The sequence below is a fragment of the Trichoderma atroviride genome, chromosome 6 (assembly GCF_020647795.1).
Source record: "Trichoderma atroviride chromosome 6, complete sequence".
Taxonomy (NCBI): domain Eukaryota; kingdom Fungi; phylum Ascomycota; class Sordariomycetes; order Hypocreales; family Hypocreaceae; genus Trichoderma; species Trichoderma atroviride.
The window spans coordinates 2,186,321-2,205,133 of record NC_089405.1 but is presented as its reverse complement, the minus strand read 5'-3'; the positions used below and the strand labels follow the sequence as shown (position 1 = coordinate 2,205,133).

The 18,813-nt window shown below is 52.6% G+C and overlaps 6 protein-coding genes across 6 annotated transcripts; 4 read left to right on the top strand and 2 right to left on the bottom strand.

Moving 5' to 3' along the window:
- Positions 1 to 259: 259 nt before the first annotated feature.
- Positions 260 to 430, top strand: TrAtP1_011313 (uncharacterized protein; the record flags this gene model as incomplete). The annotated part of the gene is made up of 1 exon (XM_066115063.1): positions 260 to 430. The coding sequence occupies one exon, from the start codon at positions 260 to 262 to the stop codon at positions 428 to 430; it is 171 nt and encodes a 56-aa protein (XP_065971161.1).
- Positions 431 to 1,884: 1,454 nt separating this feature from the next.
- TrAtP1_011312 (uncharacterized protein) lies at positions 1,885 to 2,695 on the top strand (the record flags this gene model as incomplete). The annotated part of the gene is made up of 2 exons (XM_066115062.1): positions 1,885 to 2,314; positions 2,367 to 2,695. The coding sequence occupies 2 exons, from the start codon at positions 1,885 to 1,887 to the stop codon at positions 2,693 to 2,695; spliced, it is 759 nt and encodes a 252-aa protein (XP_065971160.1).
- A 192-nt stretch (positions 2,696 to 2,887) lies between these two features.
- On the top strand, positions 2,888 to 5,162 carry TrAtP1_011311 (uncharacterized protein; the record flags this gene model as incomplete). The annotated part of the gene is made up of 3 exons (XM_014084502.2): positions 2,888 to 3,041; positions 3,093 to 4,863; positions 4,925 to 5,162. The coding sequence occupies 3 exons, from the start codon at positions 2,888 to 2,890 to the stop codon at positions 5,160 to 5,162; spliced, it is 2,163 nt and encodes a 720-aa protein (XP_013939977.2).
- A 523-nt stretch (positions 5,163 to 5,685) lies between these two features.
- On the bottom strand, positions 5,686 to 8,735 carry TrAtP1_011310 (uncharacterized protein). Its single transcript, XM_014083265.2, has one exon. The coding sequence runs from the start codon at positions 7,700 to 7,702 to the stop codon at positions 6,071 to 6,073; it is 1,632 nt and encodes a 543-aa protein (XP_013938740.2). The 5' UTR covers positions 7,703 to 8,735; the 3' UTR covers positions 5,686 to 6,070.
- Positions 8,736 to 10,062: 1,327 nt separating this feature from the next.
- Positions 10,063 to 11,040, bottom strand: TrAtP1_011309 (uncharacterized protein; the record flags this gene model as incomplete). The annotated part of the gene is made up of 2 exons (XM_066115061.1): positions 10,538 to 11,040; positions 10,063 to 10,475 (listed from the first exon to the last, which is right to left on the bottom strand). Exons 1-2 carry the CDS (start codon positions 10,677 to 10,679, stop codon positions 10,063 to 10,065), a joined length of 555 nt encoding a protein of 184 aa, XP_065971159.1. The 5' UTR covers positions 10,680 to 11,040.
- A 3,498-nt stretch (positions 11,041 to 14,538) lies between these two features.
- TrAtP1_011308 (uncharacterized protein) lies at positions 14,539 to 18,473 on the top strand. The gene is made up of 4 exons (XM_014084500.2): positions 14,539 to 15,213; positions 15,310 to 15,367; positions 15,557 to 16,263; positions 16,375 to 18,473. The coding sequence occupies exons 1-4, from the start codon at positions 15,058 to 15,060 to the stop codon at positions 17,005 to 17,007; spliced, it is 1,554 nt and encodes a 517-aa protein (XP_013939975.2). The 5' UTR covers positions 14,539 to 15,057; the 3' UTR covers positions 17,008 to 18,473.
- The last annotated feature ends 340 nt before the right edge of the window (positions 18,474 to 18,813 follow it).

The window sequence follows — 18,813 nt, the reverse complement described above, 5'->3', positions numbered from 1 at the left end:
TTACTGGTTGCGTATCACTTCTGAAGGTTGCTTGTTCCAAGCAGGACATGTTAGTCAGATTGTCTTTAGAGGGTCTAGACTTGAACCAAGCGGCGGCATTCGTTGGAAAACTTCAAGGTTCTTTATTAGCGGCCTCTAGCAAAGGCCGGGATGCATCTGCCAATCTGCTCAAGGCAGACGCTCCACTAGCGCGAAACAGGTCACGTGAGCGAGCCGCCTTTTTGCGATGGGCTCGCACGGAAGTAGTCTACAGAACAACATGCAAAGCAGCACCACAACACCACGAGTCCACATCGACGCCCAACGAGATGCGACGCCTGTGGCCGTCGGAACCTCCTGGAGAATGAGAGCCAAGATGCTTCTCTGGGACTCTACGCTGTTTCCTGGCAGAGGCGGAGGAAGTGAGATCCGGAGCCTGTGGACACCCTGACGAGCGATTTGGAGCCTTGTTCCCCGGAATACCCTTTTTGCTGCACGAGCCGACACGCTGGATACGGCCCACCGATCGAGTATGGGCTTGTTGAGTTTCTGGACGGAGACATGACACGATGGCATCGCCCAGTGAGCGCTCTTGTCGCCAATACCCCGCTACAGCCTCCATCAGCGCCGGAACCAGGCACCTGTAAACCGCATCACTGTGCCCCGTATTGCAGCTCTTCTGCAAACTTACAGCCTCTCTCAGTGACGGCTAGTTTTATTTGGGATGATGCCAATTCTTGGCTGTGACGGATGGATTGCTATAAGCGGCGCGAGTTATATTGTGCTCTCGACACCAGAGCACCTCGTTTGGTCTGACGTTGTGTCCTCCATTACTCTGCCAATCTCGTCACCAGTCCGAGGATTGGACTTTTAGCGGAATAGGTCTGCCTTTGAACCAAGCCGAAGCTTGAGTTTCAGTCACCTACGCCGCTGGCAACATTTTTGCTGTAACACCCCAGCATGATTCTATAATTTGGACGACGTTGAGTCGCTGCAGCCTCGTTGATGATGCTGATCAGCCCTGAAGATCAGCCCTGCACGCTGATTGGCTCGCTTTACTCATGAGCGAGATGAGAGAGGAGAGGCAAATGGAAATGAGAATGAAATGGGACGCAAATGACGCTGCACCATGGCAAACGGCCTTTTCGCGCGAAAATCGCGCGTTCACATCTACATATGTTTGATGAATCGGTTTCATCATTTGAAATCTGCGCAACAAATCGGTGGACAAGGGTATGGCAAAGTTGCATGGCGGACAAGGATTATAACGTCAGTTGATGCCAACGGTAAGTCTCGTAAATGATCCGCGAGGATACGTATATAGCGCTCTGTTGCCGCCATGACGGCTCGAGCATGCGCTGGCTGTTTTTGAGGCGATTGGCAATAGCGGGCTGTCGTCTGCATGTCGCGGAGGTATCAAGTGAAGGGAAGGCGTATGAGAAAAACTGCCATTCTGTTGACAGCTTGCAAGTGCATGTCCGGGAGACTGATGGCGTTGGCCTCACACTTGGGTGGCGGATAGGCGGATATGCGGGACTGCGTCGGGGAAGGACACACTCAGCCTGTGCGGGTGAGGCTGAGGCTCAGGGCATCCAACGTCTGCCCAAAAAATCATCACGGCGGTCAGCTCTAGGGGCTGCCTCTGCCTGTGGCACCAGGCCCCTATCGCCCTTTTGTTTTCCTTTCCTTTCCTTACCCCCTTCCCTCTGTTCTGCATCTTCAGGGCCCTCATCTTATCGCAGCGCCATTTCCGTCGCTGGCTGTGGGACGGCACAAGCCTCGGACCCTTGCTACTCCGGCTAAGGTGCGGCGATTTACCAGCGCTGCGACGCTAAAAACTCAAACCAGGTGTAGGTCCCGATGGGGCAGACTACATTGCCTCCGCGTCGCCCTCTACATGCTGCCATGAGAGACGACGGAGGAAGTTATGATTACAGAGAACGGCCTCGATCTGGCAGAGGAGTGACGTCCTCGGATCGACCAGGATCTCCTCCCCACGGGGCCCGTCTCGACTCAGACTACGCCTCTCGGCACCACCACCGTCCCAGAGACTCAGCTCCAGCACAGCGGCACCGCTCACGAGACCGTAGCCGAGACTACAATCGACGAGACAGACCTTCATCTTCGCGCCCACCCGCCGAGTCGGAAGACTTGATTCCTCGCTATCGTGAGATCAAGGCGCGCTCCTCCGAGGCCAAGACCAGGACGGCTCGGGGCAGTCGTAGCCGCAGTCGTGATCGTGATCGTGGTCGTGACCGTGACCGTGGGGGGTTCGGCTCTCCGTCGTCGTCGAAGCGACACAGGAGTCGAAGCCGTAGCCACAGCCGATCCTTGAGTCCGTCTCGAAGGAAACGCTACAAGAAGACTCACAGCCCGCCCCCGCGCAGCCCAGCTCGAAGCTCCAAGGCCACTGAATCGAGGAGACGAAGACACCATTCCACCGACCGTCGAGATTCTTCACCGCGTCGCCACCGTTCTTCCCACAAATCCCCCTCGCGGACCGACGACCGACATTCGAGGCGAAGATCTCCACCCCGTTCCCCGACGAGATCTGAGGCTGAGAGGAGACACTCCCGACGCGACTCCTCACGCCACCGTCACAAGTCATTTCGAAGCGTATCACGAAATCGTTCTCCATTCCCTTCTGACAAACGACGTCGCTCGCCTTCGAAGAATCGTAAAGATTCGCCGTCACGAGTGGGCGGTCCTGCTCTGACAGTCCGAACTGCCACTGACGACCAATCGAGAGGTGACGCCAATTACCGATCGGCCAATCGAGACCCAAGGCCTCGGTCTCCCCACTTTCGAGAGGGAAAACGAGAAAAAAATATAACTGAGCCGCATCATACTTCGCGGTCAGACATCGACGACGATATGACGTCTCGGAGTAGTTACCGCGGAGGATATAATGCCGCCTATTCGCATCAGTCTCATCATAGCAATGATCCTCGAGGATATTCTCAGTCGCCCCAGAATCCTGGTTCCTTTCACAACTCTCCATCTTCCTCGTCATATGGCGCGAATCGTTCTGGATGGAACGGTCACCAATATTCACCACAACAGTATGTTTTCTTTTCATTCCTTTCATAATAAGTTGCTAACAGAGCAAGTAGGCAATACCCCCCACAGTATACCCATGGCAGTAACAACTATGCTTCCAGTGGCCCCCCCTCAGAACGGATCGCAAAACCATTACCACGGGAATTCATCGCATTCTCCGCCTTATGCTGCTCCTACTGGTCCCCAGGGTAACTATCGAGGAAGTCATCGGGGTGGCGGTTTTCGTGGCGGATCTTTTGCAAGTCGAGGCAGCTATCGCGGCTCCAGCTTTAAAAGCGCTCCCAGGAACCCTTCGTCCCAGGCACCACCACCCCCTCCTCCTCCTCCTCCTCCCCCTCGAAGCAATGGGTTTCCTTTAGATGAAGATGAAGAGGCGAGACCAACCGTCGCGGATGTAGATGCGAGTCCCAGGAAGGGCTTGGAACCCACTGATACTCATGAGCATACCGCGGTGGATCGCTCAGATGATATACCATCAGCCCCTTCGAATCATACAAATAAAGACAACCATGCCGAAGCCTCATCGCAAACCCCAACTAAGCCGAGCAACGGTGCTGGAAAATTCAGCTTTGCCTTTAAACCATCATCAAAGCCGACGCCTGCGGCTCCGAAGCCTGAGATATCTCAAAAGTTCAACGCTGCTCCTCAAAGACGAGAGTCTGTGCCAGCTCAAGCCCCTAATCGAGACCGAGAGCCTCCCCCCAGCGCCCCTACGGAACCGTCCTCAGTGCGCTCCCGGCGAGAGCGGGAACGCGAACGGGAGCGTGAACGAGAAAGAGAGCGAGAGCGAGAGCGAGAGTTCAGGCACCCCCCTGAGGGACCGAAATCGGCGCCTCGAACACGGAAAGTCATAAAGGTCATGAAACGGCTGAAACCTCGACCTGCTCTCCCTGACGACTTGATCGCTTCTGAGTCGGTATTTTTCAGGAAACCAGGAAATGAATCTGTCGTCGGCTCGGGAACATACGGTAAAGTCTTCAAAGGACTAAATGTCTACACCAAGGGGCTCGTTGCTCTAAAACGAATTCGTATGGAGGGCGAAAGGGATGGCTTCCCAGTAACTGCCGTGCGGGAGATCAAGTTGCTGCAGTCACTGAGGCACACAAACATTGTCAATCTTCAGGAGGTCATGGTAGAGAAAAACGACTGTTTCATGGTTTTCGAGTACCTCTCTCATGACTTGACTGGCTTACTCAACCACCCTTCCTTTACTTTGGATCCAGCCCAGAAGAAGCACTTGGCCAAGCAGCTTTTCGAAGGTTTAGACTACCTTCATGAGAGAGGCGTGCTTCATCGCGACATTAAAGCCGCAAACATTCTTGTCAGTAGCGAGGGCATATTGAAGCTGGCGGACTTTGGTCTTGCTCGGTTTTATGCGAAACGGCACCAGCTAGACTACACAAACCGTGTCATTACAATCTGGTATCGATCCCCTGAACTCTTGTTGGGAGAGACCAAGTACACTGCCGCCGTCGATGTATGGAGTGCGGCGTGCGTCATGGTAGAGATTTTTACACGGGTTGCCATCTTCGCCGGAGACGGGACGGAGCTCAGCCAGCTCGATAAGATCTACAATATCCTAGGGACGCCAACCCGCCAAGAGTGGCCTGGGATCACTGACATGGCATGGTTCGAGCTGCTCCGGCCAACTGCAAAGCGAAAGAACGTCTTTGCAGAAAAGTACAAAGACAAGGTCTCCCCTGCTGCGTTCGACTTATTGGAATCCATGTTCTGCTATGATCCGGCCAATAGACCCACGGCAGCTATGGTCTTACAGCACCCATACTTCACTACCGAAGAGCCACTGGCTACACAGGCAGTAGAGTGAGTATACCGAACCTCCAGGCCTCTCATCTTTACACTTAATTTACTAACTTTCTAATAGGCTAGCGAATATTGGTGGTGACTGGCATGAATTTGAATCCAAAGCCCTGCGTAAAGAAAACGAGCGGCGAAATCGGGAGGCTCGAAAAGCTGCCAAAGACAGTACCCGAGACAATGATAGGAAACGTGTCACAGAATCTCATGACCGTGAGAGGAGCGTGAAGAGAGTACACGTCGATCAGAAGCCACTAGAAAGTCGGAGCAGCAGCACGATAACGATAGCGACAACGAAGAAATGAATATTCATTTTCTTTTCCAACTGCCCATCTGATTATGTGGATTTACCCTTTTATTTCTCTTCCTTGTCTAATATATACCGTCTTTTTCCATTCCTCTTTTCTTTCACACTACCTCGCAGACTGGGGATCGGACAGCGGCTGTTCAGTGGATGTAATTTGCCGTGCATTTGGGATGGGACTCTTTTTTCTTTTCGTTCTTTTTCTTTCTCCCAAGGTGTTACAAAAAGGTTATAATTGGCGTTTCATGGATGTGGGAGGGTTGCATTCTCTCTTTTTCCTTGCAAAGGGAAAGGATGACGTTTACATGGTAGGGATGACTTTGTGTCGTTTGTTACGATTTAGGAACGTGTAGAAGTGGAAGCCCCGTCAGAAGAATATAAAAAAAAAAAAAGAGAACTATTTCCATGAGAAGATGATATGAGAGACCTGTTTGCGAATGAAATAGTAGTTACTGTGATTTTTTTAACAATGATATCTAGTTGCTCTGCTAATAACGAGCATATTTGCTACCAAGTTTCAGTTACCTAGGCATGCATCGAGGCTCAACATTGAAGAAAGAAACTCGTAAAAATTCAGTTTACCAAACTCCTGTATGATTGCATAGCTATATATACATACAAATCGAATAAATCAAAATGCCGTCCCTCCAGTATCATGGTATCGTCATGTAGGTAAATGATTGCATCTCATCATAACATGGTATCATCAATTTTCCATTCTCCCTTGTAAATGTCATCAGATCATAAAGCCTTCACAGCCCAATCCCAGTCCCAAATCTCTTGAGCAGAAAAAAAGAAGAGTGTCCGGTCTGTTTCCATTCCCTCTTCTTGTGCTCTAAACAATATATCATGTCTCGTTAACATTTCATATACTTGGATATATGAAGCTCTTTTAACTGCCTGGTGGGCCTATTGCAGTATCTCTGGGCCTTTTCCTTTCGGCTCCGTGCTCCTCAATAGCTCACGAAGACTGCCCTCAGCAAGGCCCTTGTGGTGAATAAACGGAGACGTTGGCCTCCAGGGCATCCAACCGTTGATGATGGAGAGGATGCCACCGCCAGCAGTGTCCGTTCCAATGGGTGTAATAGCTCCCTTTGCAACAGAGTGGCCCAATCGCTTTGGATGGTGTGGCGTGTCTTTGACGACAACAGGCGGACCCTCGGCAATTTCACTTGCAGCTGTACGGATCTCAAGCTGGCTAGTGGATTCTTGAGGCTGCGCTGGTTCGCTGACCAGACCGGTGGCAGACGTTCGCGGAGAGTCTACAGCCACGCCATTGTGTCGGGTAGAAGCATCAATAAGAGCTAGTGAAGACGATGACTTCTTGGGCGCAGCCTGATCTTCCAAATGAGAGTCTCGGCGCTCGTCATCGAGAGTCCCGCTCGAAGAGCTGCTCGCAGAGGAATGCGCCGAGCTCTTTTGTGCTGATCGGCCGCGAACTTGCTCGGCAATCTCGGCAGCAGACTTTTTTCTGCTGGCCTGCTCTTCGTCCGAAGACCGGCTGGATGAGATGATGGTTTCTAGAGTTCCTACGGCTCGGCTAGTCCTTCGGGCCATGCGCCTCTTCCTACGGGTTGATGATGCTCCTACGCTGTGCTCGTCCTCTGCGGAGACGGCCTGTAAAGTTGGGCCTTGAGAGTCGTTTGACTGGGCTGAAGGGTTCAAGAAGGAGGCTCCAGAACCATGGGGAGTGTAATGGACCTCGTACTGGTTGCTCAGCGAGTATCTGGACCTCGCACAGATCTCGGCAATGCGGTCCAGGTCAGCATTGATATCGCCGGCGAGACCGCCGCCCTGGGCTTCTATATTGTCCATGAAGCTCTTGAAGCTAAAGGCATCCATCGGCGGCAGCCGGGTCTCATCCTCGACCCGGCCATTGACCGGCTTCTTTCCAAAGGACAGGACCATGGTGCTTAGCATGCCGTGCTCGCCCGACACGAGCCGCGACGGGAGGGGAAGACCGCCCGCGACAGCCTCAGCAAATCGCCCGACCTGGGATCCGGCGCCGATGCCCGAGCCGGAGATGGGACCGCCGTGGATGGCGGGGCCGCGAGACGAGCTGGACGGCCTGCTGGACGGCAATGGGGGGTAGTAGCTGCGGACGATGACGGGCTCCGAGTAGGTGCTGCTCTGGGCGCCGGTGGACTTTGCGTAGCGGTGGCTCGGGAAGTTGTGGTTGAGCTCGCGCAAGGCCGAGGTGCGGTATTCTACGGTCGAGTCGTCGACGGGGATCGGCTTGCCCTCGGCGGTGGACGGCACGAGGCTGGTCGGCGACGGGTTGGGCTGCTGGAAGGAGAAGAGAGGGAGGGGATTGCCGCGGTCACGATGCTCCGAGGGGCGGAGGAGAGCAGACGGGGCGGGCTGCTGAGCTTGAGGCTGAGGCTGAGCGTGAGGCTGAGGCTGCGATTGACGTTGAGATTGAGGATGGGCGCCAGGTTGGGAGCCAGGTTGGGAGCCAGGCTGGGAGTCAGGCTGAGGTTGAGAGTGAGAGTGAGAGTGGAATTCAGATTGAGCGCCAGGGCCAGAGGTGGGTAAAGACATGGTGGATTGAGAGACGGCGCAAAGGTGGTTAAATACGGTGGTTATATGTCAGGTAGGCAGGTAGGCAGGTTGGGAGAGGGTTTGGGTATCGGCGACGATCGGTCCAGGGTCTCAGCAAGACACCGGGCGCGGCAACATGCAAGTTGTGCAGAAACTCAAGGCATTCGCGTCGTCTGGACAAGGGGTCTGATCGGGTCTGGCCTGGCCTGGGCTCGTCTCAGGATGGGGGAGAGAGAGGAGGGAAGGATACGTGGTAGGGCCGTATTAGCTAGTGTGCTGCTCGCTAGCGACAGAGTGGCACGACAGCTGGGGACTATGCTTGGTGATGCGTCTTGGGCGACGGTTAGCCTTGGTGATGGCGGAGCAACAAGTCTCACACAGGCTGGACGCAGACAGACGGCTGCAGATGGGACTTGTGAGTATGCAGTATAGTAGCAGCAGGCAGCTGTTGGTGGTGGTGGTGTGGCGTTGGCGTTAGCGGCGGCAGAGGCAGAGGCAGAAGCAGAAGCAGCTGGACGAGAGACGGCCAGACACAGAGACAAAACACTCTCGGCTGCTGGCGATGCAGCAAATCCTGCGCAGGGTCCAGATCGCGACTCGCAACTGACGAGACACCAGCAGTCGGTCCCAAGCCGACGGGTGTAGTCGTAGTAGAAGAAGCAAGTATCGCAGCAGAGCCTACAGCAGCAGAGCTACTAGTAGGCAGGGGCCAGCAGAGTGAGGGGCAGGCAAAGCAAGAGGCGTTTGATAGACAGACTGGCAGTGACAGACAACGGCGAGGCTCGCTGTGAGTGGCCAAAGAGCAAAAAGCACGCAGGATGCGAGTCAAGACTCATATCGCAGACACGAACGCCGGACCAAGGCGCCAGACGCTCCCTCCATGCATGCAATGCACAAGCACAAGCACAAGCGACATGCGCAGCTGCACGACTGTCGTGGCGGCCGCTCAAAGGGCGTCTGCGTCGTGCCGGAGTCGTGCGGGCGCCGTCCGTGGCAGCCGAGGGAGAAAAGAGCGCTGGAGGTGATTGGCAGCAGCAGCAGCTTCATCCTCTGCAGCAGTCCTGATGCTCATCCCATCCCATCCCATTCCATCCCTGCCTGCAGCGCCTGTAGCCCTTTTGCTGCCGTGGGCGCCGGCGATTGGCTGCGTGCGCTCTTTGCGGGGACGGCCTCGTCTCGACGTGCTGCGTTGCGGACCGATGCGGGTTAGCAAGAGGCAAGGAAGCGAAGGTGTGGGCAGCAGAAAGGATCAATCATATCAATGTACGTACAAGTACTAGTATATCGGCGAAAAGGCCAGACATGGGCAGTTCAGCGTTGTTTTCGATTTCGCAATTATAGGCCAATCACGGCGTCGGCAAGTGGTGGTTTTCGTTGCAAAGGTGAGTGCCTCGCCCGTTGATCAAATCATGTCAAAGCTCTGTCTGCATCGTACCGTTGAATGGCCAACAATCACATCACACAGCATACTTGTACATTAGTACTAGATATCACCGTGCAGTCTGGGGCCTACAGTACGTAGTACTTGATATGCACGTACTAAAACTATTCGCCTATTCCCCCACACAGTCCTTATCAACACGAGCATCTGTGCTTCCTACACAGACCCCCTTGCCTGATCTTTTTTCTCCGTATGCGAAATTTGTTCAATCAGGCATTGGGGAGAAACATCCGGAGCCGGAGCGGGGCACACACGGGTAGAGCAAAGCAGAATATGAGCTTTAACGCTCCAATTAGTGGATATAAATCATTGATCCTTCTCGACGGCTTGATTCGACATCAAAAGCTGGGTAATAGACGCATGCCTCGCAAGGTGTTTCAGGCGAGGACGTGTTGTAATTCATTGCGGGCATCCAATTGGCCATCAATCAATTAATCCATCCATCCATGTCTATATATTGCTAATAATAAGTAAGTATTCTATGCATGTAGCACATACCTACTAGTACTTGTAGGAGAGCCGTAAGCGGAGATGCCTGCAAGTGGTGATGTCATCCACAAGTTCTCTCTCCCATTTCATGTACAGCAAAGCTCAAGAGAAGCAATCCAACCACGATTACTCTTTGGTACATACTACTATTGCCATTAATACTTCTACTAATTATCAGTACTTGGTATCTTACTTCTTCACTGATCGCCGCAACCAGCTCCTGAAATTCTGCTCCAGTTCGGCTAGAGTATGGCCAGTTGTAGCCTCGAGTGTTCATGCCGAACTGGCCCAGTCAGACTTTCTCGCTGACTTGTCTCAACTCAATCCATTTGAAAAGCACTCTCAAACAATCCAGATTCAATCGACACCTTGCATCAAACCCTCTCGCCGACCAAAACAGCCTTCCCTGCCCCGTATCGCAATCGAGGCTTTAGATATATCCTGAATGTTGGTTGTTGTGCCCTTGGTTGCTATACCCTTGATTGCCATATCCCTGGTTGCCATATCCCTGGTTGCCATATCCCGGGTTACCATAACCCTGATTGTATGGCTGATTCCCATATGCCTGGCTTTCGTACGGCTGACCACCAATGGGCGCTGGTTCGGTTTGCGCAGCTGGTGGTGGTGGCGGTGGTGGTGCCGCTGCCATTGTTCCGTAATTTTGTCGAAAGGCTTGCCCACCCGTTTGCACCTTTTCGGAGTAAATGCCGGGAGCACGACGTGGTGGAGCATAACCCTCGCGGGCTTGTTGCCGCCTATCGTAGTAGACATATTCAAGATAAAACGCGTGTATGTGGCCCGGCAAGTATCCGAGAATCGTCAGGAATATGTTGATGACCAAATCTATAGCACCTTAGCATATTTTCCAAATCCCTTCGTGTATCCAACATCGTGAATCAACTTACCCATTCCACATCCTGCTACAGCCCAGACGCCGAGCGGAGGGACTAAAGCAACGTAGTTAGCACAACGCGAGTCTGGAAGTTGACATCTCAGCGTACAGATAATGGTGATGAATATCACGCATATGACCGAACAAACACCCATGATGGAGGCTGCGATGAGGTAAAAGTCCTTTCAAGATTCTCTGTAATAGGCCTGATGTTAAAGACTCGGAGAGCTAGACTCTAGGATTAAGCAAAATATAGAGTTTTCTTTCTCAAGTCACGAAAAAGAAGGGACAAAACATCACCCGTCGAACGGCGGCTGCGGGAGGAGACAAGCTTCATTTATTGCATGCCATCAGCCCACAACATGAGCCGGTTTGGCATGCAACGGCTGGTTAGACTTTTTAGCTTCCATCTTATTGCGTAACCAGATTGTGCGCGCAAGTCAGGCTGACATTGAGTTCACGCAATCAACAACCACCAGGCTGTCTTTTGGGATTGGCCACCAGCTGTAGCCGGCAATCGAAAGCCGCGATGCGCCACGAATGACGCAGACACGACAAGAGCTGGGTGCATGACGTAGTCGCACGTGGATGGCGGTGCTGCTCTCATTAAGGAGCAGCCACTTGGTAGCCTCAAAACTCAATTGAACTACTCAAGCCACTTCTATTGTAAACATTTAGGAAAAACAATATTCTCGCTTTCATATAAATATCAACTCTCTCACCTGGTTCTCCCAACGCTGAGGCTCGCAAAAGCCATTCAAAAAAGGCGAGCAATGTCGACGATTCACAATCAGCGGGATTGTTCCGAATTACTAAATAACGCCGCCTGTCTTCGCTACCACGAAACTATGACGGCGAGCCGACACTTTCTCCCTCAACAAATCTCAGCTTAACACCTTCAAAGAGCTACCTGCTTCCCATTGTGTCCGATGACTCTGATAGTCTATGCGGTGCCGTGACTCGGCAGTATCGTCAATGCAACGACCCGGGCATATCTAGCCCAAGGCAGGACTCGTTACGCCCGGCTCATTCGATCATCGCTTAAATTTTTGATAGCGTCCCATGCTGAGCGATGGCATACATATTTACCTTTTGAGCAATATATGGTCAGATAATTAATGCTCAATGCCCGCAGATCCGCGAGAACCGGCGGGTTGGGTATTATTCACGGCCTTTCAACACATCCTAGCAAATTATACTGCGCCGGCCCTCGCGCCCTCGGCTATCCGGCGACTTAAAGTACCCGATGTATCAAACGCTGCGACTACCTACAAGTACCTAGGTAATATCGACCACAGTGATAATTGACGGTCTTTATGATGGACGCCAAAACAATCTCATGAGATGAAAGTGAACCATAGCCAAGCAAGTCTCAGCCAAAGATCGGAACAAAGGTAGGTTGAATTCGTAAACTCCTGCGGCATGCGTCAACGCTAAGAGCATAGTAGCCAGACAGAGATGATGCTTCACAAGCTTACAAATTTACTTGCGTAAAAGAATGCAAAATCCCATTGGGTCGTCCAATCTATCTTCTGTAGATATCAACTACGATACTGGACTCTGGGGCGCATGACAGCTGGTGATGCGCGAATGGGTACATGTAAGCGACGGTGGCCAGGGTAGCAGGTATCCAAGACAGTGTCTCTATCCCCGGCGCTTCTGACATCGTTCTAGAAACTGGTCTCTGGGTCAATGGAGGTGGCACCAATGAGATGGCTGAGCCGGCAACCCGTTACCCGTAATGGCCTCGTGCTTGACCCGAAACTTGACATTGTCAAGGGGGCCCCCAGTCGCCCAAGACATACAGACAACTCTAGACGCGTCTGAAGGCCTGCCTTCTAAAGTACGCTAAAAAAAAAATAGAGAGGGAAGCGTATTTCTCTCGGCCGCGACTGGTTTGCCGACTCTGGGCGTCGTCCAATACACCGGAGCCGTGCCCTTCTTCTATCCGCGGGCTCAAATCGGACCACTTTCCACTCTTCAGGCCTGCTAGATGGCTCCTCTGTGAAGTCGGTAAAGCGACTCTCCTTTTTTTTTTTTTTGGTAATTGTGGAAACAATAACAAAAAAGAGGCCGCTTGCCCTCGACCCGGCCGTGGACGACTCGCAGAGCGGGTAATCCCGACTACCGATGGCCATACGGAGCAGATACCTGCTCTTAGTGCTCTGACTAAAACAGCCCAAATCTTTATGGGATTAATTCTGGAGTTGGCATTTCGTAAGATACTTTACGGCCCCTAGTAGAAAGAGAAGCGAAACGAAATCGGTGTACTCTGGTGAAGTGCCTGTATGTGAGTTAAACTGGATGAGCGACTGGTATTTTGCTTAACAATAACAGCAAAAAGTAACAATGTCGGGAATTCAATACCGAACACGGAGGAGAAAGCGGCCCCTCCAAAGAGACCATGATGACAGGAGACTCGTCATTTTGCACCCAACACAAGCTCCTGTCAAAACCTGATTCAGCTTGAGGCCGCCGCAGGGCATCTGCACACTGTGTCAAGCTCTACGCGCCTATGGCCAGGCGCAGCCCAGACTAGCTGCTGCAGCGTTTCCCAATACGATGAATAATACTCATGCCAGGCGCCGCTTTATGCTCCGTAGAATAGAGGTCAGTTTTGGTAACAAAGACAGGGGAGCCGCCAGAGATCCGCGCCGCAGACGCCAACTCTATCTCGCCACTCAGTTCTGGCGCCTCGGGTATATGACTTCAATGGCATGCAGCTGAACATGAGACAGTCTTGTCTTCCAACGTGCCAGCCAACCCTCTACAGACAACAGAGGCCAACTGCTGCCGATTAAGCACCTCAGAACTTGGGCAAGCTTGCAGCGTGTTGTTTCGAGCCTAGGCGGTAGTACAGTATGTTGAGTAAGAAGTTTGCCAACTGCGCATAGCGTTGCTCCAGGATGCCAGCCTCTGGCAGCGGTGAGTGTTCTCCTTTTCTCAGACTGAGGGTCAATCAAAATGCTACTGTAGGCTCTTGCGGAGACAGCGAACTGTCACCTGCTCACGCTGATCATTGATGAGACGATAAGAGCCAATATATCTGTATTATACAGAGCGCATGTAGAAGAGCCCAACTGCCTGGGCAATCATGAGAGAGGCCGGTGACGTATACGCGCTCTCACCCTCGCCATCCATTGATCGAATAGACGTAGACGCCACGGTCCATGATATTGGCATCAAATCACTGGTTGTTTGTTTCGCGGAGACAACTGCTTGCCTCTCCCCGAGGTTCGCCTATCGAGCCAATTCGTCTTCCGATCATATACGGCTCCGTACTCTGTACTCCGTATAACCTAATATAGATCTGGGGAACTTGACGCAAGGCTACCTTGACAGCCGAAGCAAGTTACGGTGTACAAGCAACAGCAGAGTACCGAGACTGGTGCGCTGCAGACAGGCAGTGGAATGATAATCTGGGACAGCCAGGGATCTACCTGGTATTACCAACGCCTGAGCTTGCACGGCCAGGCAGCACAGACAGGGTTGGCCGTTGTAGTGTAAGCAAAGAATGCGTCTCTGGTTACAGCTCTGCAGTCACTGCAGTGGCAGCAGCTCGAGAGGCTCAAAACAAGCTCTCGCCGATGAAATCATACCGTCTCCGACATACCGGATACTGGCCCCCTTGCGTCGTGAAGAAAAAAAAGACCCCGTTTGGTGGGACACAGCAGCCAGCCCCGATAAGCGGTCCGTAGGGACTCCGCCAGGTACTGCTGGTACTGCTGGTACCGCTGGTACCGATACCTCCTGGCGGTAGCGGTGCCGCGACCCCAGGGCCGGCCAAGCAGGGCTAGCAGGGTTCCAGCACAGCGAGCGCCCTGCGCTGGCCACCCGCTGCGCGTCCACTAGCGCCTGCAGCTTGGCCACTGAGCGCCGCTGAGCCCGCCCATGCACCCGCCGGCCGCCGCTACAGAGCCCTGAAAAGCCCCGTGCCTGTGCAAGCCAGCCAAGTACCGCTACAAGCTGCTCGTACTCCGCGCTGGGCTCATTGAAGGGCCAGCAGGCAGGGCAGGTACCTGGAGCTAACTACAGCGCTGGCTGCATCTGCAAAGAAAGAAAAGTGTTGGACCACCAATTTCCCGCTCGGCCAGCGGTCTCTTCTAAACCTCCCATTCTCTCTTTTTGCAGTCCTTCTTCATCCACCTCAGAGCTCGACTGTTGCGAGGGCGTGTTGCGCATTTCTGGCAGGGCGCGGCCAATCTTTTCTCACTCGTCTGACCCTTCATTGTGTGCTCACTTTTTCTTCTCTCCTCTGGCTGCCGACCCGGAACTGCAAGCCATTTTCTCGGCTGTTCTTTTTGACTTCACGCCTCCTGAAGCCTCATTTTGGCTACCCACCTCCGCCGTCCTTTGTTCTGCCCGTCAAAGTCTTCGGGCCGGCTAGGGTTTGAGGCTCTCGCTCCTCGTTTCCATACTCTTATCCCTCACGACAAGCCATTGCGAGCGGCCTGGCGATCGCTTCAGCGTCGACAGTCGTTGCCTGCACCTTGCACACGCCAGTTGCCTTGAGCCGGCAGACCCGTTGCTATCATGACTTCGCAGCAGGTGCCTCAGCTCAACATCGACCGCTACGTTGTGATCCACGTTGCGACCACCTGCGATGAACACGGTGTATATGTGACCAAGGATTCCGCCGAGGTCATTGAGCTTGGCTGGATCCTCATTGATGCCAACTCTCTTGAGGAGGTTAGAAATCCGCTGTCCCCCCCTGCGCCACTACCGGGCCACAGCACCCACACGCAGCTGAAGGAAGCATCGCTAACCCGGCGGCCATCGCAATAGATCACCCACGAGAGCGTTCTTGTCAAGCCCGTCAACACTCCCATCACCCCACTATGCAGTAAGTTTTTTCAGTCCTGCGAATCGTCTTTTCTAGCATGTTTTGTCGCGCCTGCTTTCTCCCCCCGCCATGTTGCGCGGCTGCAGAGAAGTTGGAGGGGGGCTAAAATTTCCTGAAAACTTCTCATGGTGAAAATCATTGAACACTGAGGCTGACCGAATGTTTTTTTTTTCTCTCACCTTGTTGCAGCGAGCCTAACGACTCTGACATGGGAACATGTTCGAAATGCCGGTACTTTTAGGGATGCCATTACCCGATTCGACACGTTTGCTACCGAGTACCTGACGTCCAAGAATCTCGACTTCGTCTTCGTTACTTTGGATGCTTGGGACCTCCGAGTTCAGCTCCCTCGAGAAGCTCGCGACAAGGCAGTCGTGCTGCCTCCTTACCTGCAGCACTCTCGCACCTTCGATTTGCGAACTGAATACCAACGCTGGCAACAGCACCACCCAGAGTCTCTGCCCTTTGGACCTTCCATGCTGTCAAACATCTGCGCCGCTCTTGAGGTCGAGCCAGTGCAGTCCAGCGCTCCTATTAAACACAATCTGCCTTTCCATCTCCAGGCTTTGGCTCCCGCCTCCCCCCGCCGTGCCATGGAAGAGGCCGTTACCCTGGCTCGAGTTCTCCGTGGTCTGATCCGCAAGTCTCAGCCGCCGCACGATCACCCCGACGTTCTGACCAGACCTATGGACGCCAGGGCGGATGTCCGGGCCTTCCTCTCTGAGAGAAGCAAGGTCCTGCACATGTCTGGTCTGCCACATGATACTACTCAGTCTGAGCTGGAGAGCTGGTTCACCCAGTTTGGTGGTCGCCCTATTGCGTTCTGGACACTTCGAACCCCTGAGCAGCACAAGCCCACCGGCACAGGTTTCGCCGTCTTCTCTTCCCATGAAGAAGTGAGTTTACTGCATGCATTCCCAGATACTGCCTCTAGCCATTTCTCCCTAATACATGACCTTCCTCCCCCTTTGAAGCTGATGGATGCTTCGTGTACTGACTTCAACTAGGCTGCCGAGAGCTTGTGCATGAATGGACGTGCACTGAACGAGAAGGCTATTGAAGTTTCCCCCTCTTCCAGCCGTGTGCTGGATCGCGCTCAAGACATTTTGACTCCTTTCCCTCCCAGTAAGAACCGCCCTAGGCCTGGTGACTGGACCTGCCCCTCTTGCGGCTTCTCCAATTTCCAGCGCCGCACAGCTTGCTTCCGTTGCTCTTTCCCTGCCGTTGGAAGTGGTGGACCTGGTGAAATGGGAGGACCTGGTGGCTATGGATATCAATACGGACCTCCAGCCATGATGCCCCCTCCGCACCACGGTGGTCACCACGGCCCTATGGGACACGGTGGACGTATGGGAGGTGGCGGTGTTGTGCCTTTCCGCGCCGGTGACTGGAAGTGCGGGAATGAAGTTTGTGGATACCACAACTTTGCCAAGAATGTATGCTGTCTTCGCTGCGGTGCCAGTCGCGCTGGTGCTGCCGTTGTTGCGGACTCTGGCTATCCTTCTCCCATGGACAATGGCTCACAGTATGGCATGAGCCAAGGATCAATGGGAGGTACGCCAGGTCCTGGCCCCTTTGGTTCCGGAGCATCTTTCGGATCCGGAGGCGGCTACGGCCAGCACTTTGGTGGCCCCCCCTAGCCACTTTTTGCCCTCGGGTTTGGGTGGCGGCGCTGGCGGCTACCCGGGTTCTTTGAACTCTCAGGGCTTCCCTTCTGCTCCAGGCTCTCATTCTGCCGGCCCCTTTGATAGTAGGGCTGCAGAGGCGGCTTTTCAGTCCGCGACTAACGGTCCCGTCTCTGGTGGGCCCGGCAACAACTTTTACAACAACAGCGGCAACCCTGGCAACAATGAAAGCGACCCCTTTGCTTTCCTGAGCAGTGGTATCGGTGGCCTCACTGTCAGTGGCGACGCTCGCCAAAACGGTGCCGGCGCTACCCCAAGCAAGTCGCCCGTCTAATCGAGATGGGCAGACGCTTGTCTTTTAGATCATGATCTTTATCTCAACTAGTTATGTACCTTTCGGTATATCTTTTTTCGTTCCTATGTAACGACTTTGGAATGATGAACATAGAGCATTTGACCTTGGCAAATATCTTCTGGACCTGGCTTACATGCTGTTTCAAGGGAAAGGGGCTGGTGTGAATTCGGTTTGTTTTTTGGAGGACTAGGACGGAGTGTCGGATATGTTTTAGGCGGGGCTGTGGTATTGTTTCGAGGGCTGGAAGACAAAAGTGAAATACACCACGGCTGTTTCTGGGTCAAGACGAGTCTTGTGGTACAAGCATTGCTGAGGAAAGTAAAATTTTGTTGGTTCTCTTTCGCGCTTTAAAGGGGGGGCAAAACATGGTTCTTGGCAAGGGAAATACGGTTGTGTGGACTCGATTATCGGTCGGACGTGGCCTTTTTTGCTGGAATCCTTTTGTCCCGGTGCTGGTGCATAGCGAAAGGGGGTGTAAGGGTATATCTTGGCCTTGATTTTGACTCAATTATCCAGTTCACAGGTGTCGGTTTTATCGCTCAGATTAGCCCAGGGGTCTTTTGATTCTTGCTTCAACTCTTTCTCCTTGGTACTTGCTTTTCTCTGGTCTGATTCTCTTAGTCTTTTTCCTTGTTATCTCCTTCTGTTTTGTCCATTTTGCAGTTGTGTCTCGTACCTTGTCAATCCTTTTCTTTTTCTTTTATATAGGACATTCTCTCTTCTCATATTGTACTTTTCGTACGCTCGTTTTCTTCTTTTCTTTCGTTCTTTCTTCTTCATCATTTCGGCGATCCGGAAATTTGGAAGAGCAAGGGTGTTCAAAGGTAGCAGCATTTTTGGGAGCGGGGGACTGGCGGGAGTTGGGACTGAATCGAGTTTTGTAAGGGAAACTTTTTTTGGGCAAATGAAATTTGGACGATGGGAAGGGAAATGGAAAGGGAAAGGGGGGGTTTGTGGATGGGGTGGTTGGCTACAAGGTTGATTTTGCTGAGTATGGGAATGCTCTGATGTTTGTTGTCCAAAGGGGGATGAATATTGGGCATGAAATTTTTTTTTATAAAAAAAAAGTAGAGTGATTTTTGAGGGATGGGGGGGATGTCCTAATATACTGTGTTATTGGCTTTTTACTTGTTTTTAAGTTTAATTATTATATGAGATGAGAAAAGTTTCGTGATTACTTTTGCATTTAGTGATGTTGAAGTGTGAAATCCAATTTGATATGGAGGTAAGTGTATAAGCTGTTTGAAGTGGAGTGTTACATTAAGGGAGATGACCGTCTATCACAGTCTGTCAGGATATGACCATGTTTTGTTGAATGCCGTCTTAGGTCTCGGGAATTTGTTGATGCTGTGGTGCTCGCTGATCCCTTGGCTAGGTACTATAGGATCATTATCAATCACATATGTCGAAAGGTGGTTGTTCGAGCCATGAGGTAACAGCAAGGATCGCAGAGCAGGTACACTTGT